Source organism: Taudactylus pleione, unplaced genomic scaffold (assembly GCF_031769625.1).
Source record: "Taudactylus pleione unplaced genomic scaffold, aTauple2 ptg000656l, whole genome shotgun sequence".
Taxonomy (NCBI): domain Eukaryota; kingdom Metazoa; phylum Chordata; class Amphibia; order Anura; family Myobatrachidae; genus Taudactylus; species Taudactylus pleione.
The window spans coordinates 1,221,733-1,236,579 of NW_028285058.1; the positions used below are offsets into that span (position 1 = coordinate 1,221,733).

Here is a 14,847-nt window from a genome sequence, read left to right on the forward strand (position 1 = left end):
AAATGCAAGAGTAATACTACTAAGCTTTGTCTCTACAATTCTAGTTATTACTAGGGGGGGAGTATTTATAAAAGCTTGGAGAGAAATAAAATGGTGAGAGTGATTTCTCTCTCCATACTTTGATAAATAGCCCCTAAAGCTCACTATTGTATGACTATTGTAGGATATTTAAATTCCAATCTCCTTTATTGAAAATATTAAGATAGTAAAAATATTTATTCAGTGTTCTGATTATTGTGGGGGAATTTAACTAGAACAATGATTTTGTATTTTAATTATTTTGTTGTCCTTTATCACACGTTTTCTAGCATTAAAGTCCGTGAATAAATAAAAATTAATGGCTGTGTGAAATACTTCCAAACCGTTTTCTAATATGTAACTATCTCGGGCACATTACGTTTTCAACCGTCCTTTGCAGGTTCAGGAATTTGGTGTCTGTGAAGTCCGTGACCTAAAGCCCAATGGTGCAAACATTCTGGTTACAGAAGATAACAAGAAGGAATATGTTCACCTCGTGTGCCAGATGAAGATGACAGGTATCTAACACTTGGAAAATGTCACGTACTGTCTGCTGAAGCTGCTGTATCTGTGAGACAACTATGCTATTAACCCTTGCACTGTCTGCACAAGCAACATTAGGTGTGTGCTCCAAGCACATTTGTTTTATGGCAAACAGCGAAAAGCTGATGTGACACATGTCAGGTGGTAGCAAATGTTTTGTGTGTAGCATTCACCTTCCTTTTCTGCTTTCAGGTGCGATCCGGAAGCAGTTGGCTGCCTTTTTGGAGGGTTTCTATGAAATTATTCCCAAACGTCTCATCTCCATCTTCACAGAGCAGGAACTGGAGTTGCTCATTTCTGGTCTGCCCACCATAGATATTGATGACTTGAAATCCAATACAGAGTATCACAAGTACCAGTCGAACTCCATACAGGTGAGGCCCCCGTTGCATGGTGGTTGCGACGCTCGAGCCAGCAGTGTCGGATCAAATGTTTCATGTTGTGTAGATTAAAGGGTGTATTAAATTTATGTCTGGTGTTTAGTCCCCGTAAACGATTTATTTTCTCAATATCTTATGTAGTGAAGTGTAATATCTCTAAACAGCACTGTTAGGTGGAAGCTGCAGCAAACTTGATGGAGCAGGTAAAGTCCGCTCATCACACAGAGAACCCATTGGCTAAATATTGGTTCAGGATAGCTTTAACTCACTGGAGGCAAGTGAAGAAGACTAGTACATATGTTTTATATAAAAAACTTATTAGTAAGGTAAATGTGTCTGATGTCACCAGCACAGATAGTATAAGAGTGTTGCTACAGACAAATTGTTACATTTACCAGTATGTTAAAGCAATGAAACATATTTCCCAAATCCAGTAACGAGCATACAGTCCGGGGTTTATTTTACTGCCAGCTGGTTGTAGTCGTCCTGTTTTATGTAATATATCACTGCTTCATTTCCGACATAGATTCAGTGGTTCTGGAGGGCGCTACGATCCTTCGACCAGGCAGACAGAGCTAAGTTTCTTCAGTTTGTCACTGGAACTTCCAAGGTCCCCCTGCAGGGTTTTGCAGCTCTAGAGGGGATGAACGGCATCCAAAAATTCCAGATACACAGAGACGACCGATCCACAGACAGGCTGCCTTCTGCCCACACGTGGTAAGTAACACCGTGCAATCCTTTCTTACCATAATGCATTGTGGGGAGGCGAGGGGAAAGTCTAGCACCATGGAGAAGATGAAGGCTCTGCAACTAGGATAGACACCAAGTAAAGTTGAATTCTCACGCAGGCCTTTCCATCATGTATGACACTAAGTCATGTTTAGCTTATTATCTGTTGGAGGCATTCTTGGCCATGCTATGTCATCTATATGTTGGTTTTTCCAGTCTGTATTTCATCGAGATTCTATATAGTAAATCAGCAATGGTAATTTTTTTTCAGCACTGCATATTGAAAAGCTTTTAAATATTCCTTATTTCTTCAGTTTTAACCAGTTGGACCTTCCAGCCTACGAGAGCTATGAAAAGCTACGTCACATGCTGCTTTTGGCCATTCAGGAGTGCTCAGAGGGGTTCGGCCTGGCCTAGGATTATCCCGCTGCGTATGGTTTCTACTGCTGGACATTAAAGAGAGAAAAAGCGAAACCAAGCCATGCATCAATCTCTCTCACCCTGCTGGCGTCAAGAAAAGAGGGACTTGCCTTCTAAAGCTGCCGTCTGTCTCCGGTTCCCTTCCAACGGCGAACTGGCTGCGCTGAGACTTGAAAAACACTGCTCTGAGGAATGTAGAGAACGGAGAGGAGCAGGGGGGAAAATTATATAGTATATAAATATATATATTTTTTTTCTGTTTTTGCTTTTCTTCAGTTTTGCCTACGGATGAGTTGATGCACTCAGCTCTTCTAAAGAAAAACCTCTGAACGCAGGGTAGAGAAGCTGGTGAAAATGGTTACAGAAAAAAAAAAAAAAATAATAAAAAATGTGGAAACGCAAAAGAACCAATGGAAGAGGAGGAAACTAGAGCACTCTTGTTAAGAAAACAGCCACTATTCCAACGCTATTTTTTTCAGCTTCAAATAAAATACTGAGGTGTTTACCTGTAAATAAACCACTGAATGGAATACCCTATCAATACAGTTTTTTATTTCGTGCCCATCTTACTGGTGGTGGTTGAACAAATTTGGAAAAGTTTGGAAGGGGTAGTTGGATAGCAGTTGTAAGTAGCAGGAACAAAAGGACACAGCCTACAAGAGTTGGAAATACCGTGGGGCAAACTAGGCTGCCTGTAGACTTTGCAAAGACCCTTTCCTGTTACAGATCTACTGTATTTGTGAGGGCGTAGAGAGAACAGAAAACTTGCATTATGAAATGCAAGGGGGCAATTATATTGCAACGGAACAGTAAAGTGTAAAAGAAAATCAAATGCTCTAGCCAAGGTTCATCTTTTTTTTTTTTTCCTCCAATATTTATTCTTTTCCCCCTTTCATGATTTTGAGGTTTGGATTGCTAGGATTTTCTTTTTTGAATGTTTTTTTTTTTTTTTGTTCTGTTTTTTTTTTTCTTTCTTTTTTTGAATTTCTCTCAAAAATCAAAATAAAAAGAAGAGATGAAGAAAAACAACTTAAGAGTTTTGCTGCAAGTTTTCAAACACTGGGAGAGAAATGGCTGTCATGGTTGGGGGGGAGGGGGGTTGTTTGAATGGATATTTTGGTAATTTTGCCAGAATTTTGTTTTTATTTCGGCCTGGTTTTCCTAGCTCACACCTCACATGCTGTGCACAAAATAATGCACCGTCAGCAAGACCATTCAAGAGAAGTGAATGAAAGTGGTTAAATAAAGGTTTAGTTTGAAAGCCAATCAGTTATTTGTCTTTGTCAGTATGTAGAGCTCTGAGTGTTCTAATTAAATTGATACTAAGGAGTATATTAAGTGGTAAGCCTCCACTTTCTTCTTCAGGGTCCATAGGGCTCCACAGGGAGACCTTGGGGGTGTAGGTGGTGGTTGAGGACCGGGCACCACACAGTTAAAGCTTTCAGCTCTCAGGATGTACTGGTTCAACCCCCTATACCCCGAGCCAGAGGCACCTCAGTTTAGTCGGTGCCCCGCTGGAGTCAGGTCACCATTATGCAGTGGGCTGCTTGGGCAGCCAAAAAAGCTTTTATTTTATGATTTGATTTATTTTTTTTGTTTCCTGCTGAGCGCGCAGCAACAGACTGTCCACAGGACGTATGCGCTACCGCTCCGTCACCCCTCCGAGCGCCACAACGCCAGCTTCGGCTGGGGATTTCGGCGGGCATCCCGGGATTCTCGCTAGCCGGCCCTGCGGACGGACCCAGACTGCAGCCCGGAGGCAAGGGGACAGGTTAGGCGGGTCATCGCTTGCCTCCAGTCTCCGGGGACAGTCAGGAGGCGCTGAGAGTGAACACAGGCTTTGTCCAAAGTGATCCACTAGACCACCAGGGTACAGATGGAGCAGGAATCCAGCGTCCTGGTGGTTAAAAATCAGCATGGGCAGGTCAGCTTTCCCCATTAAAGCGGCCGCTCATCTCAGGGCGCCATTCCTCCTGAGGTCTCGATTCCCTGAACTGCTCTCCGACCGCGTCCCCTCAGAGGTCTTTGGCGGCCATTTTCTCCAGGCTCAGCCACAGCTCTCAGGGAAACGCAGGGTCCGGTCCCTGACATACCTCTCCCTGGAGTCAGGTTATGTAGTGCTTTAGCCTACCAGATGTTGAGTCACTGACCACAGAATCTGTGTAGTTGATTGTAGTGCCATTCTGCAGTTCTATGGTATTTCTGCATTGTATGTGACTTGTGCTAGCGTTGCCTGTCTGTGTTTATTTCTCTATACTGTCAGTATATATCTTTCCATATTTTTCTGACTTTGCCCTAACATACAGGTGTATTCAGGGTTTTTCCCAGTACCTCACATCTCTACAATAAATGTAATGGTGAGGGTTGTCGCATACAGTTTGGTTACTGCACAGTGCCATATTTGTGCGGTGCGCTCCTGCAGCTTGCCTAAGACAGGATCAGTGTATTGCATTCCTACTTGTATCCTTCATACCCAGTGGTTGCATTATACCCAGTGCCATATTGCTATACTACTCTACAGCTATGTCTAGCAAAGGCAAGAGAAGCACGCAAGCAAGCATCTGCAGCCATACTGCTATCATGCAAATTATGTGCTGCAGGCTTAAGTGAGGAGGATTTGATACAAGATGGGTTATGTGTTAAGGGTTATACTCCACCAGGCCCATCAGACCCCCCCAGCTCCTGAACAAGAGCCCCCCTGGGCTTCCTTTTCTCAGGTGCTGGCTACTATTGCAGACCGCCTAGCGGTACTGACTGTAATTCCCCCTATGGGGTTACCACAACAGGCCGTAATCTCCCCTCTGGGGTTGCCACAACAGGTTCAGGCAATACAGATACCTCCTGTGCCCCTCCATGGGTTAACCTAATCTCTATATCTCAGTACAGAGTCTGGTGGCTACCTCTACAGCCTTTCAGACTATGTTGCAAGGTGAGAAAAGCTCTTACCCAGTAAGCCTTCTAAGCGTCCTGTGTTATCTTCACAGCCAACGCAGCTCTCAGATTCTGAAGTGTCATCTGAGGAGGCAGAAGATGCTGATCTCTCTAACACGGACACCCCTCGGGGAGGTCGAGTCAGTCTAAAATTAATATTTCTGCCTTGGTGCAAGCTGTTCCATCTTACTAATAGAAGATGACGAGCCAGCCCCTAAATCAAAGCACCCACTGTTTAAACAAAGGAAAGTGGCTTCAGCAGAATTAACTCTATCGGATCAATTAGCTGAAAACATGGTGGCAGCCTGGCAGATGCCTGGTAAGAGGTTTCAGCCCCAAAACCGTCTGACATCCTGTTATCCATTTCCTGTTGCTCACTGTTCAAAATGGGAGACTCCCCCCTGCGGTGCGTTCGCATGTTACCTGTTTAATTAAAAGCACTACGTTGCCTATCCCTACAGTATCCTCTTTGAAGGACCCTACGGGCTGTTGCCCGTCCGACCATGGCTATTGTATGGGTGGCTAAAGCTATAGAGAGCTGGGCTGATGCACTTGAAGACACTTTTCCCCCAGATGCTTCTAGGGATCAGATGTCTTTTGTCGTTCACACGTCTTTGGATTTCAGTTTTCTAATCTCCAGACTCTCTGCCACGACAGTGTCTACCCACCGTACCCTGTGGCTACGCTCATGGAAGGCAGACGCGGGCAAAAAAGGCCTAGAAGTGATACCCTACAGTCGGGAGATCTTGTTTGGCCCAGACCTTGACAAGATTGTAACCACGATGGCGGCATTAAAAACTGCATTTCTGCCTTCAGCAACTACTACTGCAAAGCCTCAGACTACATCTTTTAGGTCCATTCGTACTCAAGGAAAACCTAAAGGTCAGTCCTTTCCTAGTCAGCCGGCTTCCACTAGGGCAGCCAAGCCCAGGACCAAGTAGGCCTGGACCACCAGACGCCCTGCTTCAAAATCCGAGGATAAGCCTCAGCTTGACTGGACAGGCCTCTCCAGGTGGGAACGGTTTACCCCCATTGGATTAAAGCTCAGACAATGGTACTCTCTCCGGAGGTGCGTCTGTCCCTCTCTTGATGGCTACAGACATCTCATCTAACCAAGGGTCTCCCCTTTTGGATCCCGGACTGGGTACTCCTAACAACGGATGCCAGTCTCTGGGGCTGGGGCGCAGTGACCGGTCCACCCTCCTTTTCAGGGTCACTGGACATCGGTCATATTAACCCTGCCAATCAACATATTGGAACTTCGAGCTGTCTACAGAGCCCTCACACTGGCCCAGAACATACTTCACAGAAAACCTGTACAGGTACAGTCTGACAATGCCACAACAGTGGCTTACATCAACCATCAAGGAGGCACTTGAAGTCCGGCAGCAATGACAGAAGTGGCACGCATTCTGACATGGCCCGAGGGTCACCTCCCGGCCATCTCTGCAGTTTTCATTCCAGGAGTTCTCAATTGGGAAGCAGACTTCCTCAGCCGTCAAGACATGCATCCTGGGGAATGGTCTCTTCACCAAGAGGTTTTTCAACTCCTAGTGAGCAGATGGGGCCTCCCAGAGGTGGACCTCATGGCCTCCCGACACAATCACAAACTGCCAGTATACAGGTCCAGAACAAGAGATGCCGAGGCAACCTTTGTAGACACATTCAGTGAAGTGGACCTTCCAGTTTCCGTACCTATTCCCTCCAGTCTCCCTTCTTCCGAAGTTCAATCAAGACAGAGGCACTGTCCTACTGGTGGCTGCAGCTTGGCCCAGACGTCATTGGTACTCAGAACTTCGGAGTCACTCCGTTTCTGCTGCCCAAACGACCGGACCTGTTTTCTCGGGATCCTCTCCTTTACCCGGACCTGGGTCTTCTGGCTTTGACGGCGTGGCTCTTGAGACATCCCTCCTGAGGTCCAAAGGATTCTCTAGCTCTGTAGTCCAAAACTATGCTCAGCGTGCGTAAGCCAGCCTCTGCTTGGAACTACCACAGAGTGTGGCATACATATTTCTAATGGTGTTGTACCAGAAGCTACGACCCCCGAGTGTTTAGGATTTCCAGAGTCCAGGCCTTCCTTCAAGCTGGATTGGACCTTGGACTCCGCCTGGCCTCACTGAAAGTGCATGTCTCTGCTCTATTCATTTGGATCTAGCGTAGACTTGCTCCACTTCCGGATGTCCACACCTTCCTCCAGGGTGTCCTCCATATACAACCTCCCTTTGTGGTTCCATGGAATTTGACTGTAGTGCTTCGTGCCCTCCAGGGTCTTCCGTTTGAACCCCTGGATTTTGTGGAACTCAAGTGGCTCACAGCGAAGACGCTCCCCGTTTTTGATATTCCATCAGGACAGGGCTGTGCTTCGGACTCGCCCTGGTAAAGTAGTTACTAGTTTCCACATTAATGAGGAAATTGTAGTCCTGGCCTTTCAATCACCAGACCTATCGACAGGTAATTCCTTTTTGGATGTGGTCTATGCCCTCCGGATATACATGGACCGTACCAGTTCCCTTTGGAGATCAGACTCCTTATTTGTGTTCTATGGATTTAACAAGAGGGGATGGCCTGCCAACCAACAGACATTGGCTAGATGGCTTCACATGACTATCTCACAGGCTTACAAGCAGGCAGGCCTTCCTGTACCGGCTACTGTTACTGCTCACTCTACTTGCTCTGTGGGCCCTTCGTGAGCAGCTCGCCGTGGCGCCTCAGCTGAACAGCTTTGTAAGGCGGTCACGTCCTCTGCCCATACATTTCTGATGTTTTATGCTTTTGATACATTTGCCTCAGGATGCTTCATTTGTGTGCCAGATTCTCCTCTCAGCTCAGGAGCATCCCCACCCTTAAATGACTGCTTTGGGACGTCCCCAAGGTCTCCTGGTGGAGCCCTATGTACCCTGAAGAAAAAAATTTGTTCTGGTAAAACCTACCTTTAACTCTTTATTCGAAGTCCATAGGGTCCACAAGGCACCCGCCGTGACGCACTTGGCTTCATTTGGGCTATGGTTCTGGTTACCGGTTTCACATCTCCTACGTGAGTGAGATTATTGTGTGTACCAGTCTTCTCTCTTCTCCTCCCCTGGCCTTTGGCTTGTCACGAACTGAGGTGCCTCTGGCTCGGAGGTGGGGTATAGGGAGTGCACAATTGGGAGTGTTTTGCAATTAATATTATTGCCCTTTTAAATCTTATCTGGAATTGCAGAAAAGTGACTGCCACCATAGTAGATAATGCCCCATTTTCTTGTATTGTCATTTGTTATACAATTTAAAAAGCCTCAATATGTTCACATTATTTATAGAATATTGCAACAACATCATCATAAATAGGACCTTTAAGTTCGGAGTATAGAAAACTATTAGATTATGACATGATTGGATAAAGGTTGGTCTAGTGCTGTAAATGATTTTATTGGCTAGAGTTTTGTTCCATCCATACCTTTTTTCACTTCAAAGTTCATTAAACATACTGTAGATGACTTAATTTAATAGACACTGACACCCCTGTAAAATGCCTTTCAATACAAGCTCCCCTTATTTAGAGGGTAGGTCTGAGTTTTGCACAGATGTTAATAGTTTTGGTTGTCCTTTGGTGACTAACTAGAAACTAAACTATACGATTTTGACTATCTCTTTTAATGATTATGTAGAGCAAATGGAAGCAGACAGCACTGGGGCTAAATACAGCATTATTGGAAGAAGCTTTGGACTAGAGCAGATCTCTTCCACAAATGTTTTTTATATTTCTGTTAATGGTTTACACAGCATTGCCATTTTAAGTGATACTTCTGTAATAAGTTATTGATTGGGTCTATACCACGAGAAGGTAAAATACTTTAGTTTTTGAGTTAAGTGGTCATTTAAGTTTCATTTTCTTTATAATAGAAAAAAATAAATATATATATATATATATATATATATATATATATATAATATATAAATATATATAAATAATTTGTAGATCCTTGACTTGCTAATTATGCATTTGGCTTTATAGCCGTCATTTTTAAGCCAACCCTTCTAGAGATCCGACTCTACTGGAATACAATGACCTACAAAACAAAATACCGATTTCCATTGTATACAGTCTCGGTTTTCTTGGTGTAGACATTTAAAGTTTTTAACCTGCCATTAATCCTTTCACTATAAACGCTTGAATAGCAGAATAAGCATTTGCCTTTAATAAGACTAATCCTTCAATATATAGTATATCTTTCATAAGACATATTTAAATAGGTTCCTTCAAGTGAAAGGAATTAAGATTTTGTATCCACACTAAACTTTACATGGTGGCTGATGGTGTTATGTAATAAATTAGACAAGGAGAGATATATATAAATATATATATATATATTTTATTTGGATATAGCGCTCTTTCTCAAATAGGACTCAAGGTGCTTAACAGATGGTAAAGCACACATGATACGGAGGTTTACATTTTCATAGGAGCTTTGGATTTGCATGACAAGCAGAGGAGACCATGGCAGCCATTTTGGGTTAACAGCTGCAGGAATATTCATCCTACCCATAAAGGTTCCAGTTGAGGCAGCAGTGTCAGGCGCTACATCGGATCACACTGGGCAAAATAGGTAATGCCTGGAAGTAATATAGTGGGAGAGATCGAAGTGTTAGGTGTATGTGTAATCTATATATATATATATAAAATACACACTCACACACACATATACTGTGTAGGGAATATAGAGACACACTGATTGTGGTATAACACTCCAAAAAACATTTTTTTATTGTATAACGTGCTAAAAAAAAAATAGAATATTTTTTCTTTAAATGTGACACACCTCAAACAATAAGTGGCAGCTCCAAAATAGTAGCAGGGTTTTGGTACCCAAAACAAATATAAAGAAATGGAAAAAGAAGAACCTGCTATATATATATATATATATATATATATATATATATATATATATAATTAATTCACTCCTCCAAATCTCTGCCTTGCTGGACACTAGAGACAGAGTGCGACCTAATGTCCTTTATATGAATGAATTAATGTGTGGACTTTTTTGTGGGATGGGGAGGTGCACTGCACTGGCTGAGAGAAGGAATAGGTAGGGAGGTTCCAGCCCCAGAGCTTCCTACCATGAGGTGGCACAGGTAGTATCGTGTGTAGGGCAGGGGTACGGTGAAATCATCCGGCCGTCGGCGGCAGCAGTAGAATCAGCGTAGTGTAGCGGCTGTCAGCGGTGGCAGTTAACGCAGCGGGGGCGAGGGGATGTCAGGAGGATTGTCATTGGCGGCTGGTAGCCAGTGACAGCCCTGACACACCCCTTCCCCCGCTGCGCTATCAGCGGCGGCAGGTAGCACGGTGGGGGGAGGGTGTCGGCTGTCATCGAGCGGATTAGTGCAGGGGCTCTCTCCTTATCAGCGGCTGCAGGTAGCACGGGGGGGTGGGGGTCAGGGCTGTCATTGAGTGGCATGCAGGGCTCTCTCCCCATCAGCGGCGACAGGCAGGCAGCGCACAAGGGGAGGGAATCAGGGCTTCACCCTAACAGCGCGGGCAAACAGGCAGTGGTGGCACAGCAGGGGGTGTGTACATCAGGCTGGTTAGGACTGAGAGGACCCCAGGGCTTCCTTATCAATCTGCCTGTCACACATCCATAGGGACGGCCCCTCCAGACTCTGCCTGGCAACATACTAAAGAGAAGCCGTTACTTACAGCCATCGCATTAAGGGTGAATTAATATAACGTTTTTAACATAGGAGGCAAATTTTAAGTTAATAATTTTGTATCGCCCCCGAATGATTTTCTAAAAATCAAAATGGCCCTTGGCAGAAAAAAGGTTCCCCACCCCTGGTGTAGGGAGAGTGGCAAGGTAAGTGTCTCCTCCTTCCCGACATCGATTAACACAGGCCATAGCTCTGACGCAAAAGAAGGATTAGGTGTGGTGCAGACTTGGCAGGATTGCCCCACACTAGAGCAGCAAAAGGAGACCATCCCCTGGGACTGTGTGACTATGTGCTGGGGGAGGCGCCTACTAGCAGCATAGCACTTCCCACTGACAGATCCAGCACAAGATGTCTGACCCCTGCTGCAGGGACGGTGTCTTTATCTGGGAGGTTGTCTTCCCTTTCTGTGCTGATTTCTGCATTTTTACTTTTTTTTTTTTTTTTTTTTCAAGTTTGGGGAGTTTCATCTTTGGCTCTTTATATGTGTAAAATGCTGAATTGTCGAGATGACAGTTGTGTGGGTGCTTTGTGTGCAGCTTGCTCAGTGGACAGTAATTTGTCACATGTGCTTTCATTGGTTGCCATTGATGTAGAATTAGCTTGAATAAAATGGCAAGCTGCTTCTGCGCTGAATCAGCTTCACATGCATCCACAGATTCTAATCCTAGAGATCTCTTCTCCGGTTAAGTCATGGAAACATCCGAGTTCTGTCCAAGCGAGTGTCTGGCTCTGAGTGTGATGGCGAGGGTTTTTTTGTTTTGTTCTTTCATTTTGAATGTTTGTTTTTCTTTATTTTAAACCGTTTTAACCAGATGAAGGTAAAACCTGCAATATGTCAGTTGTTGAGAGGGAGTTGTAAAAATCAATGCTTCTGAACCTTTCTACCATGGCTATGGGGAGGGGTGGAGGGTCTATAGTAGAACGGAAAAAGCGCCTTAGTTGTACTTTTGTGAAGTCTTAATTTTTTTCTCTTTTATAGCAGATATAGCTACGTTCGTGCCATGTCCCGGGTCTGTTGGCTCATCCACACCCGTGATAGTCTTGAAAAGGTTTTATAATCATTCAAGGAGGGGGGTAATCCTTGGATATGAAGAACCACTGATGCAATTGGGGGGGGAAAAAAAAAATCATTGCAGAGATTTTTAGCTCTTGGGGCACCGGGACTATTTGGATGTCTTATATCGCAACTCAAACACTGAGGGGTTCATTGCATCATGGGATCAGGTTAAAAGATCTCTGGTCCCGCTCGCTTCATTTAGTACCAGTTATATATATACACATTCTGCAATGCTTTTACAGAGAGAATATTTGGCCATTCAAATCGGTTTCTGCCCAAATCTGTCCTCTAGGATGAGTGTGTAAATAATGGAGTGTCTTGAAGGTGTAGTGAGGGAGCAGGAGGAGATTACGGCTTTCGTTTATCTGAAGAAAAATTACATCTTTCCATGGGGCCTGTTCGGTATGCAGTAAGGAAGCCAACGATCGAAACGCTGACCACCGGCTTCCCAACTGTGCAATCCCGACAGGGGGACTAATGATAGGCATTGAAATCCCGACGCCCGGCATACCGAACAAAGGTAAGCCTGGCACGGACAGCCGCGGGGGGAGGGTTAGTTTAGGGGCTCCCAGGGGGGACTTGGAGTTTGGCACCCCCTGGGATGGTTAGGCTAGGGAAATGGGGGGGGGGGGGGGGGGGTTAGACACCCCAAGGGAGGTTTAGAGGGGGGGGGGGAGGTTAGGTATAGTTAACTTACCTGCTGGGATCTTCATTGCTGCCGGTCTACCGGCGTCGGGATTTGAACCGCCGGACATAGGTCTGGTGGTCATTCATACCGATCCTGGCCTGTTCATCAATGTGAATGGGCCTATTATACATGTGGGAATGGTTTCTGCATGTTTTAAGGGGCTCATTCACCTTTGCTGCAGCGCTGAAGAGATTTTATCTGTGTACAGCACAGTCCTGATATGCTACGTGACCCCATACACTAGTATGAGAATGACTATTCAACAAGACTGCAAGTGGTAATGTAATCTTCAGATCAAGTTAGCACACCGACCCCGTTGCTTCCTATTGGAAAGGGATCGGGATTGCGAAAATGGATCAATTCTGATCCCTCAGCCAATCTCAGGGCATATACAAACTAAAGTCAAGCATGCACATTAACACTGTCCGGGGCACCCCAGTAATGTAAAACTTTGCCACTACTAATTAGTGTGGAAAGGTCAGATGAAGTACTCTGTTGATCCAGTAGAGTCAGATTAATTATTTGCATGTTGCCTCTGTATTTATTAATGGCGAGGCTCAGAACTCCGTAGAGGGGAGTGAAAGTTGTTCATGGTAGGGCCGAGTAAGTGCAGATCCTACCAACATGAAGCAAATGGCCCAGACTCAACGCCTGCTTTGCTCTAGTCTGTCAATAAACCAAGTTGGGGGTTACATATGAGATCTCATGGCTAGCAGTATTAATTCTGTTAGTCCCCGATTTCCCACAATCCCTTTGCGGAACCACAATGGATATCATCAGGACCTTGGGTAGCACATTCATTTTAATAATAATTCTCCCCAACCAGGTAAATCTGAAGGCTGTCCAAGATTTTAGGAGTTTGTGAACTTTGGCCAGAACAGCAGAGAATTGTAATTTGAATAACTGTTAAGGATTCATTGACCTTTAAGGCAATTGATTTAATTTAGATTAGATTAATAAGATGGATACATGGTTGGCTTTTTTTTTTTTTTTTTTATTAAACCCAGTCATCAAGTTGGGAAGAGATGTTAACAGTATCTGTATTTATGGCTAGGTCTGCACACAGGGTCTAAAGAAATCTCGCACTCTGGGAAGTGACCTGTGAGCCTTTTCCAAATTAATCATGTTGTCTGGGTCTTTGTCTAGGAGCTCACTGAAAATTTTTGTTAGGCCATCCACTTTTTTTTTTGGGATTGGGGGTCATTCCCAATGTTCCACGATCCACCAAGCAACAACAGCAGGTAGCCAAAGCTGCAAGAACAGGTAGGAGAGAGCAGCTCAGTATGCCAACTCTTCCAATTCTCATGGTGGAGTCATAGTCTTGATGAACTGAGCAATATAGTTAGTGCTTCATACTGCTCTTAATCCACTGCAGCTCTGTCCAGTAAAGGAGATGTGAAAGTGCTGTAGTTAGCAACACTGCAGCAGCTCACGCTATTGCTCCATAATGTGTTCTGTGCCCAGTGATTACATCGATGGGACCCTGCCTCCACCAGACACCACGGCAGGTTGTGGAGGGGGCTTGGATACTGAGAGAAATGGTGGGGGAGCATGTGTCACACAAGTCTTCCATACACTCCTCATATATTGCTTCATATACCAGTAATAGATGTTACACTATTCTTAAGTGCAGTTGTTAAGCACTAGTCTTGCGTGTGTGGGTTGGTCACACCCCCTCACTTATGCACTGCTGGTTCGCAGAGGCACAGGCTATTCTGCAGAACACAGGTTCTCAAACTCGGTCCTCAGGACTCCAAACGGTGTATATTTTCCAAGTCTTCTCATAGAATCACTAGTGAGATATTAGCTCCACCTGTGGATTTTTTCAAATGTGTCAGTGAGTAATGGCTACACTTGTGCACCCGCTGGCAGGGGCGTAGGGAGGGCAGTTCCAGTGGAGCGTAAGCTCCAGGTGCCGAACTGTCTGGAGGCGCCGTGCCTGCTGGTTTGCAGGAGGGCGGGGTTGGGACAGCGGGAGAGTCGCCGCTGGGCCGGCCCTCTCCTGGGCCGCTTTGAACTTGCCGGCCGACTGCGGATCTAATGGCCGCTACCACGATCGGAGCTCAGCTCCAATCAGGCAGCGGTCATGAATGAGCTTCTGCGCATGCGCAGAATCTTGTTCACTAGTGAAATGGCCGCGGGAGGACTGCTGAGCATCCGTAGCAGCTCCTCCCATGGGCCATTGCGGAGCACATGAGTGACACCTCACAGCTCCGCCCCGAGCAGCAGGACTCAGAGTCAGGAGCCGGAAGGGGAGAAGTTGCAGTGAAGGGACAGGGCAGCCACGGGAGTCGGGACTCAGGTAGGACCAACTGCTTCTCTCACCCACCCCCTGTACCTCACACTACCTGCTTCTCTCACCCTCCCTCTGTACCTCACACGACCTGCTTCTC

General features: G+C 45.4%; 1 protein-coding gene across 23 annotated transcripts in view; it reads left to right on the plus strand.

Annotated features, from left to right (window-relative positions):
- HUWE1 (HECT, UBA and WWE domain containing E3 ubiquitin protein ligase 1) overlaps window positions 1–3,356 on the plus strand; it is a 155,406-nt gene extending 152,050 nt beyond the window's left edge. For all 23 annotated transcript variants that reach the window (XM_088455517.1, XM_088455514.1, XM_088455520.1 and 20 more), the window contains 4 exons: window positions 419–536; window positions 754–935; window positions 1,468–1,658; window positions 1,985–3,356. In XM_088455517.1, the coding sequence (XP_088311643.1) occupies window positions 419–536; window positions 754–935; window positions 1,468–1,658; window positions 1,985–2,087 (594 nt within the window). In that variant the 3' untranslated portion in view covers window positions 2,088–3,356. The remainder of the gene's footprint in view (window positions 1–418; window positions 537–753; window positions 936–1,467; window positions 1,659–1,984) is intronic.
- Window positions 3,357–14,847: the final 11,491 nt, after the last annotated feature.